Raw genomic sequence first — 12,500 nt, 5'->3', positions numbered from 1 at the left:
CTCTGTGCTTGACTTCTCAGTTTGTAGATCCATCTTTCTGAGCACTGGTATGATTATGTGTGTGCTATTCACTGTCTATTAGTGACCATCTCCATTTACTCAGTATTGTATATTAGCAATACTAAATAAAAATATAAAATAGGAGTAAATGAGATCTCTGTGTGTGTGCAAGCGTTTGTGCCTGTGTGTGTGTGTGTGTGTGTGTGTGTGTGTCCTGTCCTGACCTGCTTGTGCTCATCCTGACCCTGTTTGTCTCCCCTCCGCCCGACTGGTGAAGGAGGATTTACTTGACTCACTGACCTGAAACAGCGTTGTTGAATAATATAATATTTGGGGGCCCACTTTGTGAGAAAGCAGATTATGATGACAGAGGGCTTATGAGATGGATTCTTTTGGAGCAGGCTCCACTCTGGCCTCCTGTATTTGGCCGATGCAGGCGCATTACACAGAAAGGGAATCAAAGGTAGCCAGGAACCATGTCCAATAGCCCAGCCAAGGTCATAAACGCGGTGTGATCAAGATGTCTGTGGGCTTGCAGTAACTGAGATATTTATCTCTTAATTGCCCTGATTAAACATCCAGAGGTACATCATTTGCTCCGGTAAAAACCTTCCGTAAATGTCAGTTGTCTGTATTAAGAGCTCTTGGGTTGCTTCTCACAGAAACCCATCCGCTATCTGCCTGTTTGTAAAGTAGTGTCATGAAATATGGATGGACGTGTAACGAGCCAGTCTTGCTGTGAGTGTGAGAACTGTTACATTTCAATATTTTAAAAGCTCTTACCGCTGCCCTGGCTGCCAGCAGAATCTCAGTGATGGAGGTTTTCATCCACTCTTACAGATAGCTCAGCGCTCTCCATGCCGTCTGTTTGAGATTTGTTAATTCATCTGTTACGTTTTTATTTTTTATTCTATTTTTTATTCTATCTACGGGTGACAATTACTCTAAATGTTCTCCTCAAACTCAATTTAACAAAGTAGTATTGACATAGTGCCCATTTTGATTTCTCACAGAAGAAAGAGAGTTTTTGATGAAAGCGCCATTCTAACCTCGGAATGGTGTCGATTTCCTCTCTCTCAGTTCTCTGCAGTGTTTTGAACTCCGTATCCGACCTTGTTCTGCACTCCAGAAATGTAATAGCGGGGTCTGTTTCAGTCAGCCAATTCAGACGAGCAGAATTTCGAGCTCTCAGGGCACGGCTGCTCTCGCAGAGGTGGAAAGAAGGAATGCGTGGGTGTTTTGATTCACTTCTGCATTCTATTGAATGCTTATTCTCACACATTAAGTTCAGCCGAGTCTTGTCTCATTGAGAACGCCACCTTTACTCGATTTATGTCTGTTTGTGTTTATGTGTGTTTGTTTTCTTAGATGTATTTTTCATAGAGGATCGGTATTTTCAACTGCATTCATTTAAATGCTCAGGAAAGGCTGTTTTTTCGTTTGGTGTAGTCAGTGTGTATGTGTGCATTATTGGCTCAAATTCTTCCCGAGAGGGAGGTGCAGCAGAACTTGAGGAAAGCCTTAATTGCTCATGTCTTCTGCCGGCGCTGAAATATTTAGCAGCCTCGGCGCTAAAAGAGGACTCTTTTAGAAGTTCTGTCTGGCCTCCCTCTGGTCCTCCAGCTGGGAACGCAGTGTATTTTTGAGGATCACAGCGCAGAGTGGTATCTGCTCCTCGGCCCACACACACACACACACACACACACACACACACGAACACACAACTAGCACACACACACATGCTCTGACGCACTGCTGTGTGTCTTATTTCTCCTCAGGTGGTGAGCCGTGTAGCTGCACAGCAAGGCTTTGATTTGGACCTGGGCTACCGGCTACTGGCCGTGTGCGCGGCCAACAGGGACAAGTTCACCCCCAAGTCCGCAGGTGAGCTCGAGGGCCTCCTCTCCCGCCGTCCGCTCCTTCACACACACACACACACACACACAGACACACTCTAGACCCACTACAAATTTCCCCTGACCTCCTCCTCATAGCAGCCTGCACTCTTACAACGAATGTGTTGGAAACAGCGCAAACTGTGTTGTCCCAATCTGGACACAGAGATGTGTTAAAAAATAAAAAAAATAAAAATGCAGGTTGTGTTGTTTTCAACGCAAGTTATGTTGTTTAAAAACATATTGTGTAACAAATAACAAAAGCAATGTGTTGGAAACAACACAAACTGTGTTGTCCCTTTCTGGACACAAGTTGTGTTGTTTTCGACACATTTGTTTTAAGAGTGTGGGCTGGGGAGGTGCTGTGTGCTGTCTCAGAACCACAACATTAGTGCTTCAACGGCACTCTGGCTGAGTAGGATTAAAACGGTCAGAAACGTTCATGAGGATATAGCTACAGCTGTACAAGCTGACCAGTGGGATGCCATCTATTGTTGGCTACAGTGAGTCTGTGGTTATTCAGAAGCGTCGTCTCTGAGAATGTTGTGAATTACCAAGATAATGTGACTGTTTCTGGCCGTAAAATAACTCATTCTGCATCAGGAGAAGTGTGTCAACTACTTTTAAGACAGTACTGATATAGAACCAGAGCATAACAAGAGTTAGAACTGCAATGCAAAGCAAAACAGGTCAAATGTGTAGCCTTTGCGAATGTGGTAAGTGTGGCCTTGTTTATTTCACTACAGTACGTTTCTTTTAAATGCTGTTTTGGCTACGTATCTTCAAATGCTGTTTTGCAAACATGCACCGCCCACAGATGCCAAACTTACAATGTGTTCCCACGCGCCTGTGTGATGTGATGTTTTTTCATCACTCCAGTTTAACAGTGATGTATTCAATGTTTCCTTTCCTGTATTCATCTGAATCTGTTTCCTGGATGTGAGCCTGTGGGTAAATAATTCCAGGACAGTAATCAGGACTTTAAAATGTAAAATGTAAATGTAATCAAAGATTTGTTTTTGATGCTGATTGAGATGCTATTTACAAAAAAAAAAACTATTTGGCTTAGCATATCTATGCATGGATGTTTCTGCCCAGAAATCCTTTGAATTGATTTAGCTGTTTTTAACCTGCGTATTTACAAGCACTATTCCCTCTGAGCAATGATACACTCTGATATTCGCTTCCTGTCAGCTCTGTGCAGACAGAGCAGATCTGTCTTGGTGCTTCCCTGAGAACAGGAGCTGGGGCTCAGCGGCCATTGCCGAGGCACTACACGTCTCTGAAACCCAGACCCGCGCGGCCCAAACTCAATTTTCCTGAAGTGTCCTGTTCTTGTACATTTGTCAAAGTAAATGGTGGATGGGCACTGGTGGAGCTGAGACAGATGGGTCAGGGAGAGGTCGGCCTGAGGTGTGCGCACGCCACGCCACAACTACAAAAAAAAACAGGAGGCAAACCTCTGACAAAGCTAGCTGCTCAGAATGAAGATAAACGTGCCTTTGAAAGGCCCTGCAGATAACCATGGTTACCGGGGGACATTTTGAGGGCCTCAAAGGGTGATTTGTGGCTTTTTCCAGTTTTGCCGAGCCGCTGGTGGCTTCTAATATTTATTCATTGGCAGGGCCTGGAGCATTTGTGTTTGACACAAATGGCAGACATCACCCAGGGAATCATTTACATGCGTATTATGCATTTCACCTGCATTCTGAATTAAAATGCTTCTTGCTCACTTCCATCCATACAGAGTTAATCCTTTCCACTTCCATCCATATGTAACACAGTCTTTTTTGTTAAAGTAAAAAAATGACATACTGTAGGATGTAGCTAAGCTGACCTGTCCCAGCACATAGACTAGCCCAACCCCTGTGTGTACGTATGTCCTATGTGGTGTCTAGTGTGTGTGTGTGGAGCTGAGGCCTGTGCAGGTGCGCGCAGGTGAGGAGAGGTGCGGAGGAGTGTGTGAAGCGGAGAGCAGAGTGGAGGCTCAAGATGGGAACACACACACACACACACACAGGGCCAGACGTGGCAGGAAGCAGATGTGACTCAGCCTGGGATGATTGCATAAGCATCCATCTTAGCTCTGTCACCAGGGCGTCTGCACATCTAGACAAGGAGACGGCATAGAGGCAGAAGGCACACAAGAGATGCAAGCACACACACACACACACACACACACACACACACACACACACACACACACACACACACACACACACACACACACACACACACACACACAGCACAGAGATACGCACATGTACGCACACTTGCACACAAACCAGTAAAGGCTCCAGTGAACAACATGCATTCACACACTAGTTCTTTTACAAGGACACATGCATGCTCTATACAGTCATATATGTCCATGGAAGGAAGAGAGAGAGAGAGAGAGGGAGAGAAGAGAGGAAGAGAGAGAGAGAGAGAGAGAGAGAGAGAGAGAGAGAGAGGAAGAGAGAGAGAGTGAGAGAGAAAGAGAGAGAGAGAGAGAGAGAGAGATGAGAAGCGATAGACAGATGATGCTCCTGCACTGCGCCTCCTGGCTCTCTGGCTTGTGGGAATGAAAGTGCAGCCGCAGCACAAACATCACGACAGGCAGAGTGGCGACAGTGGGGCGGCCAGCCGACACCAGAGCCCCCAGATCACTGTGTTTACGTGCAACTCACCAGCCTCCCTCTCACACACACACACACACACACACACACACACGTATACTGTACACACGCGCATATGCACATACACACCCACGCCCACGCCCACGCGCACACACACAAAATACAATCAATACAGCATCCGTCTGCAAGCCAAGGGCCCAAGACTTGAAAGGTTTTTGCTTTTGGGACGTCTGCTTGGCGTAGCTGTCATTTGTAGATAAAGACGGGACTGATCAGAGTTCCATTTTGAACAAGCACAGGAAGGTGAACGCAGTGGAGGTGTATAATGAGTGTCAGGTTAGCCATGACAGTGTGTGCATAATGTGTGTGTGTGTGGGTGGGGGAGTGTGCTTGAGTCTGGGTGTTGACACATGTGGTGTCTTTGTGAGTTTCCCCTTGTAATGTGTGTGTACTTGTTTTGAGTGACTTTCCTGATGGTGTGAGATCCTGTTAGTGACAGGAGTAGCCTTTCTGTAGAGGAGGGAGTCCTGTGCTTGTTTCCATGCTGTACTGTTGGCATGGACCAAGCTGCTTCTTGGCTTTCCCTTCCCACCCCATTAAGTAGCTATCTCAGCCTCGAATCCAGCACCTCTTCTGTCATTTAGGCTGCCGCTGCTGAAATAGTTGCCATTTCTTCTTCTGTTCTCCATCGTCCCTGTCTTTGAAATGGTCAAGTGTTTGACAGGAGAATTAATTAGGCGTCTCGAACGCTGACAGGATGAAATTCACACCAGTTTAACACCTCATCAAAGGTGAAACATGCAGTGGTAATCTTTGGCTGCTGCAGCCCTGCTCTGTCCCAGCTGCCCCTCCAATCGCCTTTTTCAAACTGGTGTGTGTGTGTGTGTGTGTGTGTGTGTGTGTCTGCTGGTCTCCCATCTACTTGCTCGCTCACTCGTCCTTCTCACATTCAGTGAAAAGCACATCAGCATCAATCACGCTGACAGTCCAACTCCCCCCAATATCTGTGTGTGTGTGTGTGTGTGTGTGTGTGTGTGTGTGTGTGTGTGCCAGTGGATGAGTCCCCCCCTTACCCCAGCATCGCTCACCCCACTGCCGCTGCTTCTGTCTGTTTACCCATCTCCATAAAATGAAGCAGCTCCTCCAATTACCTGTGTGACTCGGGGCGAGCCGAGATGGCGCTCCGTCTCCCAGCGCACTGTTTTGACAGCAGAATTCGAAGGTGTGCCCGACACCCGGTGTCTGTTAAGTGCTCTTTGTCTGGGCTGTTTTGGGATCAGTTTAGCCGTGACTTGCGCTGGGTGGCATTAGGAATGTCAAAAATGCTCGGTGGTGTGTTTTTGGTAGCTGGGCTTGTGCTGTGTTTGTTTTTGTTGGTTTTTTTTACAGTCAAGCCTGTTTTTTTAGGATTCGGTTTGTCTTCCTGACTGCTGCTGTTGACTAGGAAGGAGATGCTAGTCGTGAATGTTTTTTTTTGTGAATGAGGTTAGCTAATCATTTTTGAAGATTTTATTGATTTTCTTTATGCAATAAGCAAACATGATGCTTTGCTCTGCCACCAGACCTTATATCAGAAAGCTACTCGTGAGGAGTACAGTAATTGGGAGCATTTCTTGGTGTTTTGGTTTGCAGTTTTGTTTTATTATTTCACAGCTTTCAGAGATCCTCTTAGCCCATCTGGGCTCAGCAGTCAGCCTTCATTTGGGACTCTCCTGAAAGCATTCTGGGTTGAGAGCCGACTTCGTTAGATCTAGTAAATGGCGTGTGAAAAGCTCGCCCTCCCTCCCTCTCTCCCTCTCTCTCTCTCTCTCTCTCTCTCTCTCTCTCTCTCTCTCTGATTTTGCTGGGGATGTTTTTTGTGTGTGTGTGGCTGCAGCCTCTTCCCTGACACATCTCCTGGGAGTGCAGTGGGGAGGAAGAGAGAGGAAGAGAGGAAGAGAGAGGGACTCCTTTTCTCCTCCATTTTGCTCTCCACACTCTGCAAATCACAGGATGTCATGTTTACACCTCCTGCCACAGCCCTGACTGATAGCCCACACGCTCACACTTGTCATGACATTTTAATAAGTGTGGTTTTTTTTTGTTGTTTTGAGAAAACTAACACTGATGAAAACTATTTATGTGTTTGTGTTTGTTGTTTTGTTTGTTAACAAAACACACTGGCGTATTCTCAATCGATTGCCCTTTTCGTGCATTTTAAAAGGCTATGGGCCGAGTAGGTGTTTGTCAGGGGGGGAGGTGGGGGGGTGTAGTGTTTTCCTCTCGTTCCTTATTACGTGGGGGTTGCCAGCGCGCTGGCTGGCTGCGAGGTGAAACTGCCTCCTCAGTGCAAACGTAAAGAATGTTCCGGAGCTGCGCAGGACTCTTGTCAGCACGCCGTAAATCAGGCCCACCGCCGCCGCCGCCGAGGCCACGTCAGGAGGGCGGCCAATGGGGCGCGCCGACAGTGACGGATGGGCCCGCGGCCCGCCGCGCCGCCGTAACTCACATGTCATGTACACACACGGCGGGTTTACACAGCAGACACGGGCGCAAACACACACGACGCGCGGGCGGGAGCGCTCGCAAGCAAGCGCTGGACCCCCCAGCTGATCGGGACAGTCCACACGTTTTGTGTCCTCACACACACTCTCCTCACACACGCGTCCCCGCCCCTCGTCACGGCCGCCCCGACGGCGGACCGGGAAACTCCAACTCCTCGGAGTTCAGCTGAGCACGGCTCTTAATGACCTAATCAACCTTCCAGACTTTTCTATTTAATTACTGCTGACTAAGAGCACCCAGTCTGAATTATTAACAGGATGTCGGCCCATTTTCAGAAAGCAGCCTCGTTCGGTTTTTTCTCCCCCCCCCCCTACTCTGCCTGCTGCACCTCTCTCTCTCTAAATGATGAAACCACTTTGAAACCATCAACTGTGTGAAAATGTAACGTGATTCCGCTGTCCAACAGCTAGATCTCTTCCGTCGTGCCAAATTTATGTATTTATCTATTTTTCACACACAGAAAGAAACCGTTTGTTTTTACAAAACCAGATATTTCCAGTGACTTGACATGAGGAACGTGTAAATGTTTGTGCCTGTGTGAGAGTTTGAGAGAGCGAGAGAGCGAGAGAATGAGCAAAAAAGAGAGAGAAAGCCGTGTCGCTCGGCGGTGAGTCAGAGCTGAAGTTTCTATTTGAATCAGCTTAAACTCTTCACCTCACCTCTGATGGAGCCCTCAGCCTTGACACTTAGCGCCATTTTCCGAGAGTTATATTATTCCCCTTCTAAGCAGGATATTGGGCATCTCTATCATCTTTGATGTGCTCCCAGGCTACGCTGAGCACAAGGATAGGTAAGCCAGCCAGCCAGCCATGATGGATATTGAGCTGAATCTCTCACTATGAATCTGGCACTAACATCATCTTAGTGTTGTATGAAAATGACTGCTCTCGCCATTCCGCTCTCCTGTTCCATTATATTACTCTTCCCGCAGTAGCAGGCCACACGCGGCTTGACAGATGCACCGCGCGCATTTAATTACCATAACACCGCTAATTAAACAACAGAAATTAACCTCCGAACGAATAACGGCAATATGAATAGTCTTTAATGAGTGTGTGGCGTTAGACAGCCTGAGAATGAGGGACCCTATCTGTTCCCCCCCGCGCTTCACACATTGAGATGTGGGTAATTGCCGCCGTGAATGAGGGTGGACATGAGAGGCGTCAAACGTTTGAAAAGCTTCCACATCAGCCGGTAATTTGGGCCCGTTCGGGAGGGTCTGCTGGGTGCGCTGTCTGCAACTCCGACTCCCTCCAGCAGCACCCCCTCCAGCCCCCAACCCCCCCCCCCCCCACTTGCGCTTGCCCCAGCGCTAATTAATATGGCTGAGTTGATGGATTTAGTGACTAGTGTCATGTGAGCGGCGGGTAAGCACCTGCTGATGGTTCACAGCGGGAGAGGATTCTCCTTTGCTTTGATATTAGTAATCACTGCTTACAAAAGCTGCTGCTTCGGAGGAACCGATGCTGCCTCCTTCCTTCTCCCTCCCTCTCTCTCTCTCTCTCTCTCTCTCTCTCTCTCTCTCTCTCTCTCTCTCTCTTTATCCCTCTTTTGCTCTCTCGCTCTCTCTCGTATGCACTGGCGTGGGGCCAGGACACTGGCTGTCTGTCATGCCAGGCTCCGCCCTTCTCTGCAAGTTTGTAAAGCGAGCCGCCTGCATTACCTCCCCCCTCTCCGTCCACAAGAGTAGCTGTGACGCTGTGTGTGTGTTTGTGCATGCGTGCGTGCGTGCATGCGTGTGTGTGTGTGTGTAAGAGTAAGAGAGAGAGTGTGTGTGTTTGTGGTGTGTGTGTCTGCGTGTGTGTGGGTGTGCTGTGGCTGCTGGGTGAAGAGGCTCTGAGCTCTGAACAAGCAATGGATCACTAGACAGGGAGGGAGACACACTAATAATGGCACCATACATCTGAGGTAGGGAACAACACCACCGCTGCTGCTTCCTCTCTCTCTCTCTCTCTCCCTATCTCTCTCTCCCTTATCTCTCTCTCTTCTCTCTCTCCCCCTCTCCATCTGTCTCTGTCTCCAGCTCATCTCTCTCTCTCTTCCTCTTTTGCATCCCACTTAGCCCTACAAAGCTATACGGCGTAGAGCGCTAGTTCGCTCGCTAGAGAGAGCTGTAGGCATTGCTCAGCCACTTTGGCTTTGGAAAGTTTTTTTTTTTTTTTTTTTAAAAAAAGCTTAACCTGATTCTCCTCTTTCCTCTGCTCTCTCTCTCTCTCTCTCTCTCTCTCTCTCTCTCTTTCTCTCTTGCACACTGACTTTCGCTCCCCCTCTCTACCTCTCTGTCAGAGGTAGGTGCAGCGGGAGCCCATTAGCACGGAGCTCCATCTGTGATTGGCCATGCCTTGGAAACAGAGAGGGAGCGCGCGCGCGAGAGAGAGAGAGAGAGAGAGGGAGGGAGAGGGAGAGAGAGAGAGGGAGAGAGAGAGAGAGGGAGGGAGGGAAGAAGAGAGAGGGAGAGAGACACTGCTGATGAATAATTGATGTGCATTGTGCAGTTGCTGGACAGGCAAGGGAAAGAGGGAAAACAGCACGGGTGCCCCGTGAAAAAAGGGAAGAAAGAGAGTGAAGAAAGAGAGAGAGAGAGAAGAGAGAGAGAGAGATAAAACACAGAGCTGAGAGATTGCTCAGGAGTGTTTGGAGCCACTTGAGCCCTGAGCGCTGTGTTTCTTCCTCCCTCTCTGTGCAATGAGGAGAGTGAGATGAGACGTGCAGTGCCCGTTTGTGGGTAAGTGTTTGTGTTTGTGTGTGTCTGTGTGTATGTGTGTGTGTGTCTGTGTCTGTGTCTGTGTGTGTCTGTGTCTGTGTGTGTGTGTGTGTGTGCATGTGTGTATGTGTGTGTGTGTGTGTGTGTGTGTGTGTGTGTGTGTGTGTGTGTGTGTGTGTGTGTGTGTTTGTGTGTGTGTATGTGTGTGTAGGTGTGTGTGTGTGTGCGTGTTTGTGGTGTGTGTCCATCTGTTAGTTTGTATATTGGTATCAGTGTATATGGGGATATAAGTGTGTGTGTGTGTGTGTGTGTGTGGGAGGGTGCTGAAGTGCATGCCAGTGTTTGTGTCTGTGCTCCCATGTGCAGCGGTGTGCGTGTAGCAGGCTGTGTGGTGTGTTGTGGAGTAGTGGCTCGGAGTCCCACTATGGATCTGTTGACTGCAACTTCTCAACAGGCTTGGCACGCGGTGGGGGTTTTGGGGGGGTTGTGTGTGTGGGGGGGCAGAGCTGGAGGTTCCCCGCTGTGGGTTTAAACTAATGGAATGGGAGTCCGTAAGCGTGACTGGAACTTCTGAGCTGCGCACATGATAGAGCCGTAGCAGCTGACTACGTCTGACCCACTTCCTGCACTCTCTCTCTCACTCCCTCTCTCTCACTCACTCCCTCTCTCACTCCCTCTCTCTCTCTCACTCTCTCTCCTCTGTCTCTCTCTCTCTCACTCTCTCTCCTCTGTCTCTCTCTCTCTCTGGTCTTTCTCTCTCTGATAGGGTCAGGATGAGTTTGATTGTCTCTAGGAGAAGCACTGACCTACTTGAGACAGTGTGTGTGTGTGTGTGTGTGTGTGTGTGTGTGTGTGTGTGTGTGTTTAAATATCGTGCGTCCCCTCAGCAGTTTGACGTGTGCCCAGCGACAGGCCGGCTCCAGCCACTCACCCAATTACAGTGACAGGAGCGCGGCCACTCGCTCATTCATCAGCCACGGCTCTCTAATTGGCTCTGCTTGTAAGTTCACTTGCCCTGAAAGAACACCACCGAGATTGAGACAGAGAGAGAGAGGGAGAGAGGGAGAGAGAGAGAGAGAGGGAGAGAGAGATATAGAGAGAAAGAGAGAGAGACAGAGAGACAGCAAATAGTTGTTGTTTTTACATGAGAGAGAGAGAGATACAGAGATACAGAGAGAAAGAGAGAGAGACAGAGAGCTAACAACGAATTGTTGTTGTGTTTACACGAGTGAGATGTTTTGATTTGTGATTGCCTACAATGTAGAGTTGTGCAGAGTGCAGAGCAGAGTATTTTTATGACACGAATTTAGTCCGTCTGTGATATTTTTACACATAGGTTTATAGAGTCTTGGAGGAGTCTTAGAGTCCACTGTAGAGTTGTGTAGAGTGCAGAGCAGACCCTGTGTGAGGAGTTGTGCTCCCTACACGAGTGAGATGTTTTGATTTGTGATTGCCTACAATGTAGAGTTGTGTAGAGTGCAGAGCAGACCCTGTGTGAGGAGTTGTGCTCCCTACACGAGTGAGATGTTTTGATTTGTGATTGCCTACAATGTAGAGTTGTGCAGAGTGCAGAGCAGACCCTGTGTGAGGAGTTGTGCTCCCCAGTCGAGGGGCAACACAGACGGGGTGCCCTGGTGGAGTAGGAGCTGCCGTGGATGCCGTAATGCCGCGGCTATGTGAGCGTGTGTGCGTGTTAGTGAACTCAATTACAGGACAAATAAAACACAGATGTGTACAGCGTTTGTGCTACTTTCCTTTCATCCTTGTTGTCAGATGTGGGCTGTCGCTGTAGATGAACTTGCTTATTAAGGCTCCCCGCAAAAACGCGAGGCACTAGGCTCGTGCGTACTGTAGCTCAGAAGATGGGGTTCTGAGGAATAGAATGCACCTGTGAGTTGACTTGTTGGAAGTCCTCGTCGATGAAAGGGAAGTGGGCTGCGAGCTTCTCTCCGGGCTCATGCTGCTTACTCACGGTGGGAGGGCAAAAAAACCAACCTGTTGACAGCTAGCACTGCCATTTCTCTGTTTTGTTTCGTTTTGCTGCCTCGCACATTTCCTTCTGTTGCTAGCCGAGTTTCTCACCGTCTGGCTGGGGGTGAGACACTTGTAATGGCTATTTTTACGCCTCTGTCCAGCTCACTGCAGGCCTCATCTGAGGTGAGGAGGATATTTTTTTTAAGTGCTGGCCGCTAGCATGGCCTTGTAAGTTGGGTGCACTTGTGGTCATCGATCCAATCAGGGCATGCTCTAAAACTTACAGTGCTACAGTAGCACTTTGCCCCAATAAGAGTTCAGATGTTACGCAATGCATGTAATTCACCAGCATAGGAACAACACGACACAAGAGAGATTAGCTGTGTGTGTATACATTTCAATGAGTTGAAAACGCAAAGCGACTTAAGACACTGATGTAAGGAAATTATTTATAGTCATTGGCGATCTTTGATGTTAATTGGGCTAATCAGCCTGTATTTGTCTTGCTGTTTAGTGGAGCTTTAGCGAGCGTGGCTAGGCCGTGTGTCCCTTTTTGTGTATCAAAAGTCTGACAAATGTGCAAGCAACCTGGAATATTTCAGCCGAGCGCTTAGGCTGTAGATGTCACCTTCTCGCCTTTCCTCGGTACCAAACCCCGTACCCGGTACCACTTGACTGAGATCTGCAGGGCTGCCACAACAGGGCCTCACGGGTCTTAAATGCACTGACAACTGGCAAATTCTGCTGTAATGATGCTTGTTTTTT

At 48.3% G+C, this 12,500-nt stretch overlaps 1 protein-coding gene across 6 annotated transcripts in view; it reads left to right on the top strand.

Moving 5' to 3' along the window:
* zmiz1a (zinc finger, MIZ-type containing 1a) overlaps positions 1-12,500 on the top strand; it is a 120,077-nt gene that overhangs the window by 86,044 nt on the left and 21,533 nt on the right. For all 6 annotated transcript variants that reach the window (XM_062520054.1, XM_062520056.1, XM_062520057.1 and 3 more), the window contains one exon: positions 1,779-1,884. In XM_062520054.1, coding sequence (XP_062376038.1) covers positions 1,779-1,884 — 106 coding nt within the window. The remainder of the gene's footprint in view (positions 1-1,778; positions 1,885-12,500) is intronic.

This window comes from Sardina pilchardus, chromosome 18 (genome assembly GCF_963854185.1).
Source record: "Sardina pilchardus chromosome 18, fSarPil1.1, whole genome shotgun sequence".
In the NCBI taxonomy this organism is placed as follows: Eukaryota; Metazoa; Chordata; class Actinopteri; order Clupeiformes; family Clupeidae; genus Sardina; species Sardina pilchardus.
Note: the sequence above shows the minus strand (reverse complement) of the source record. Positions and strands in the feature narration are given on the sequence as shown.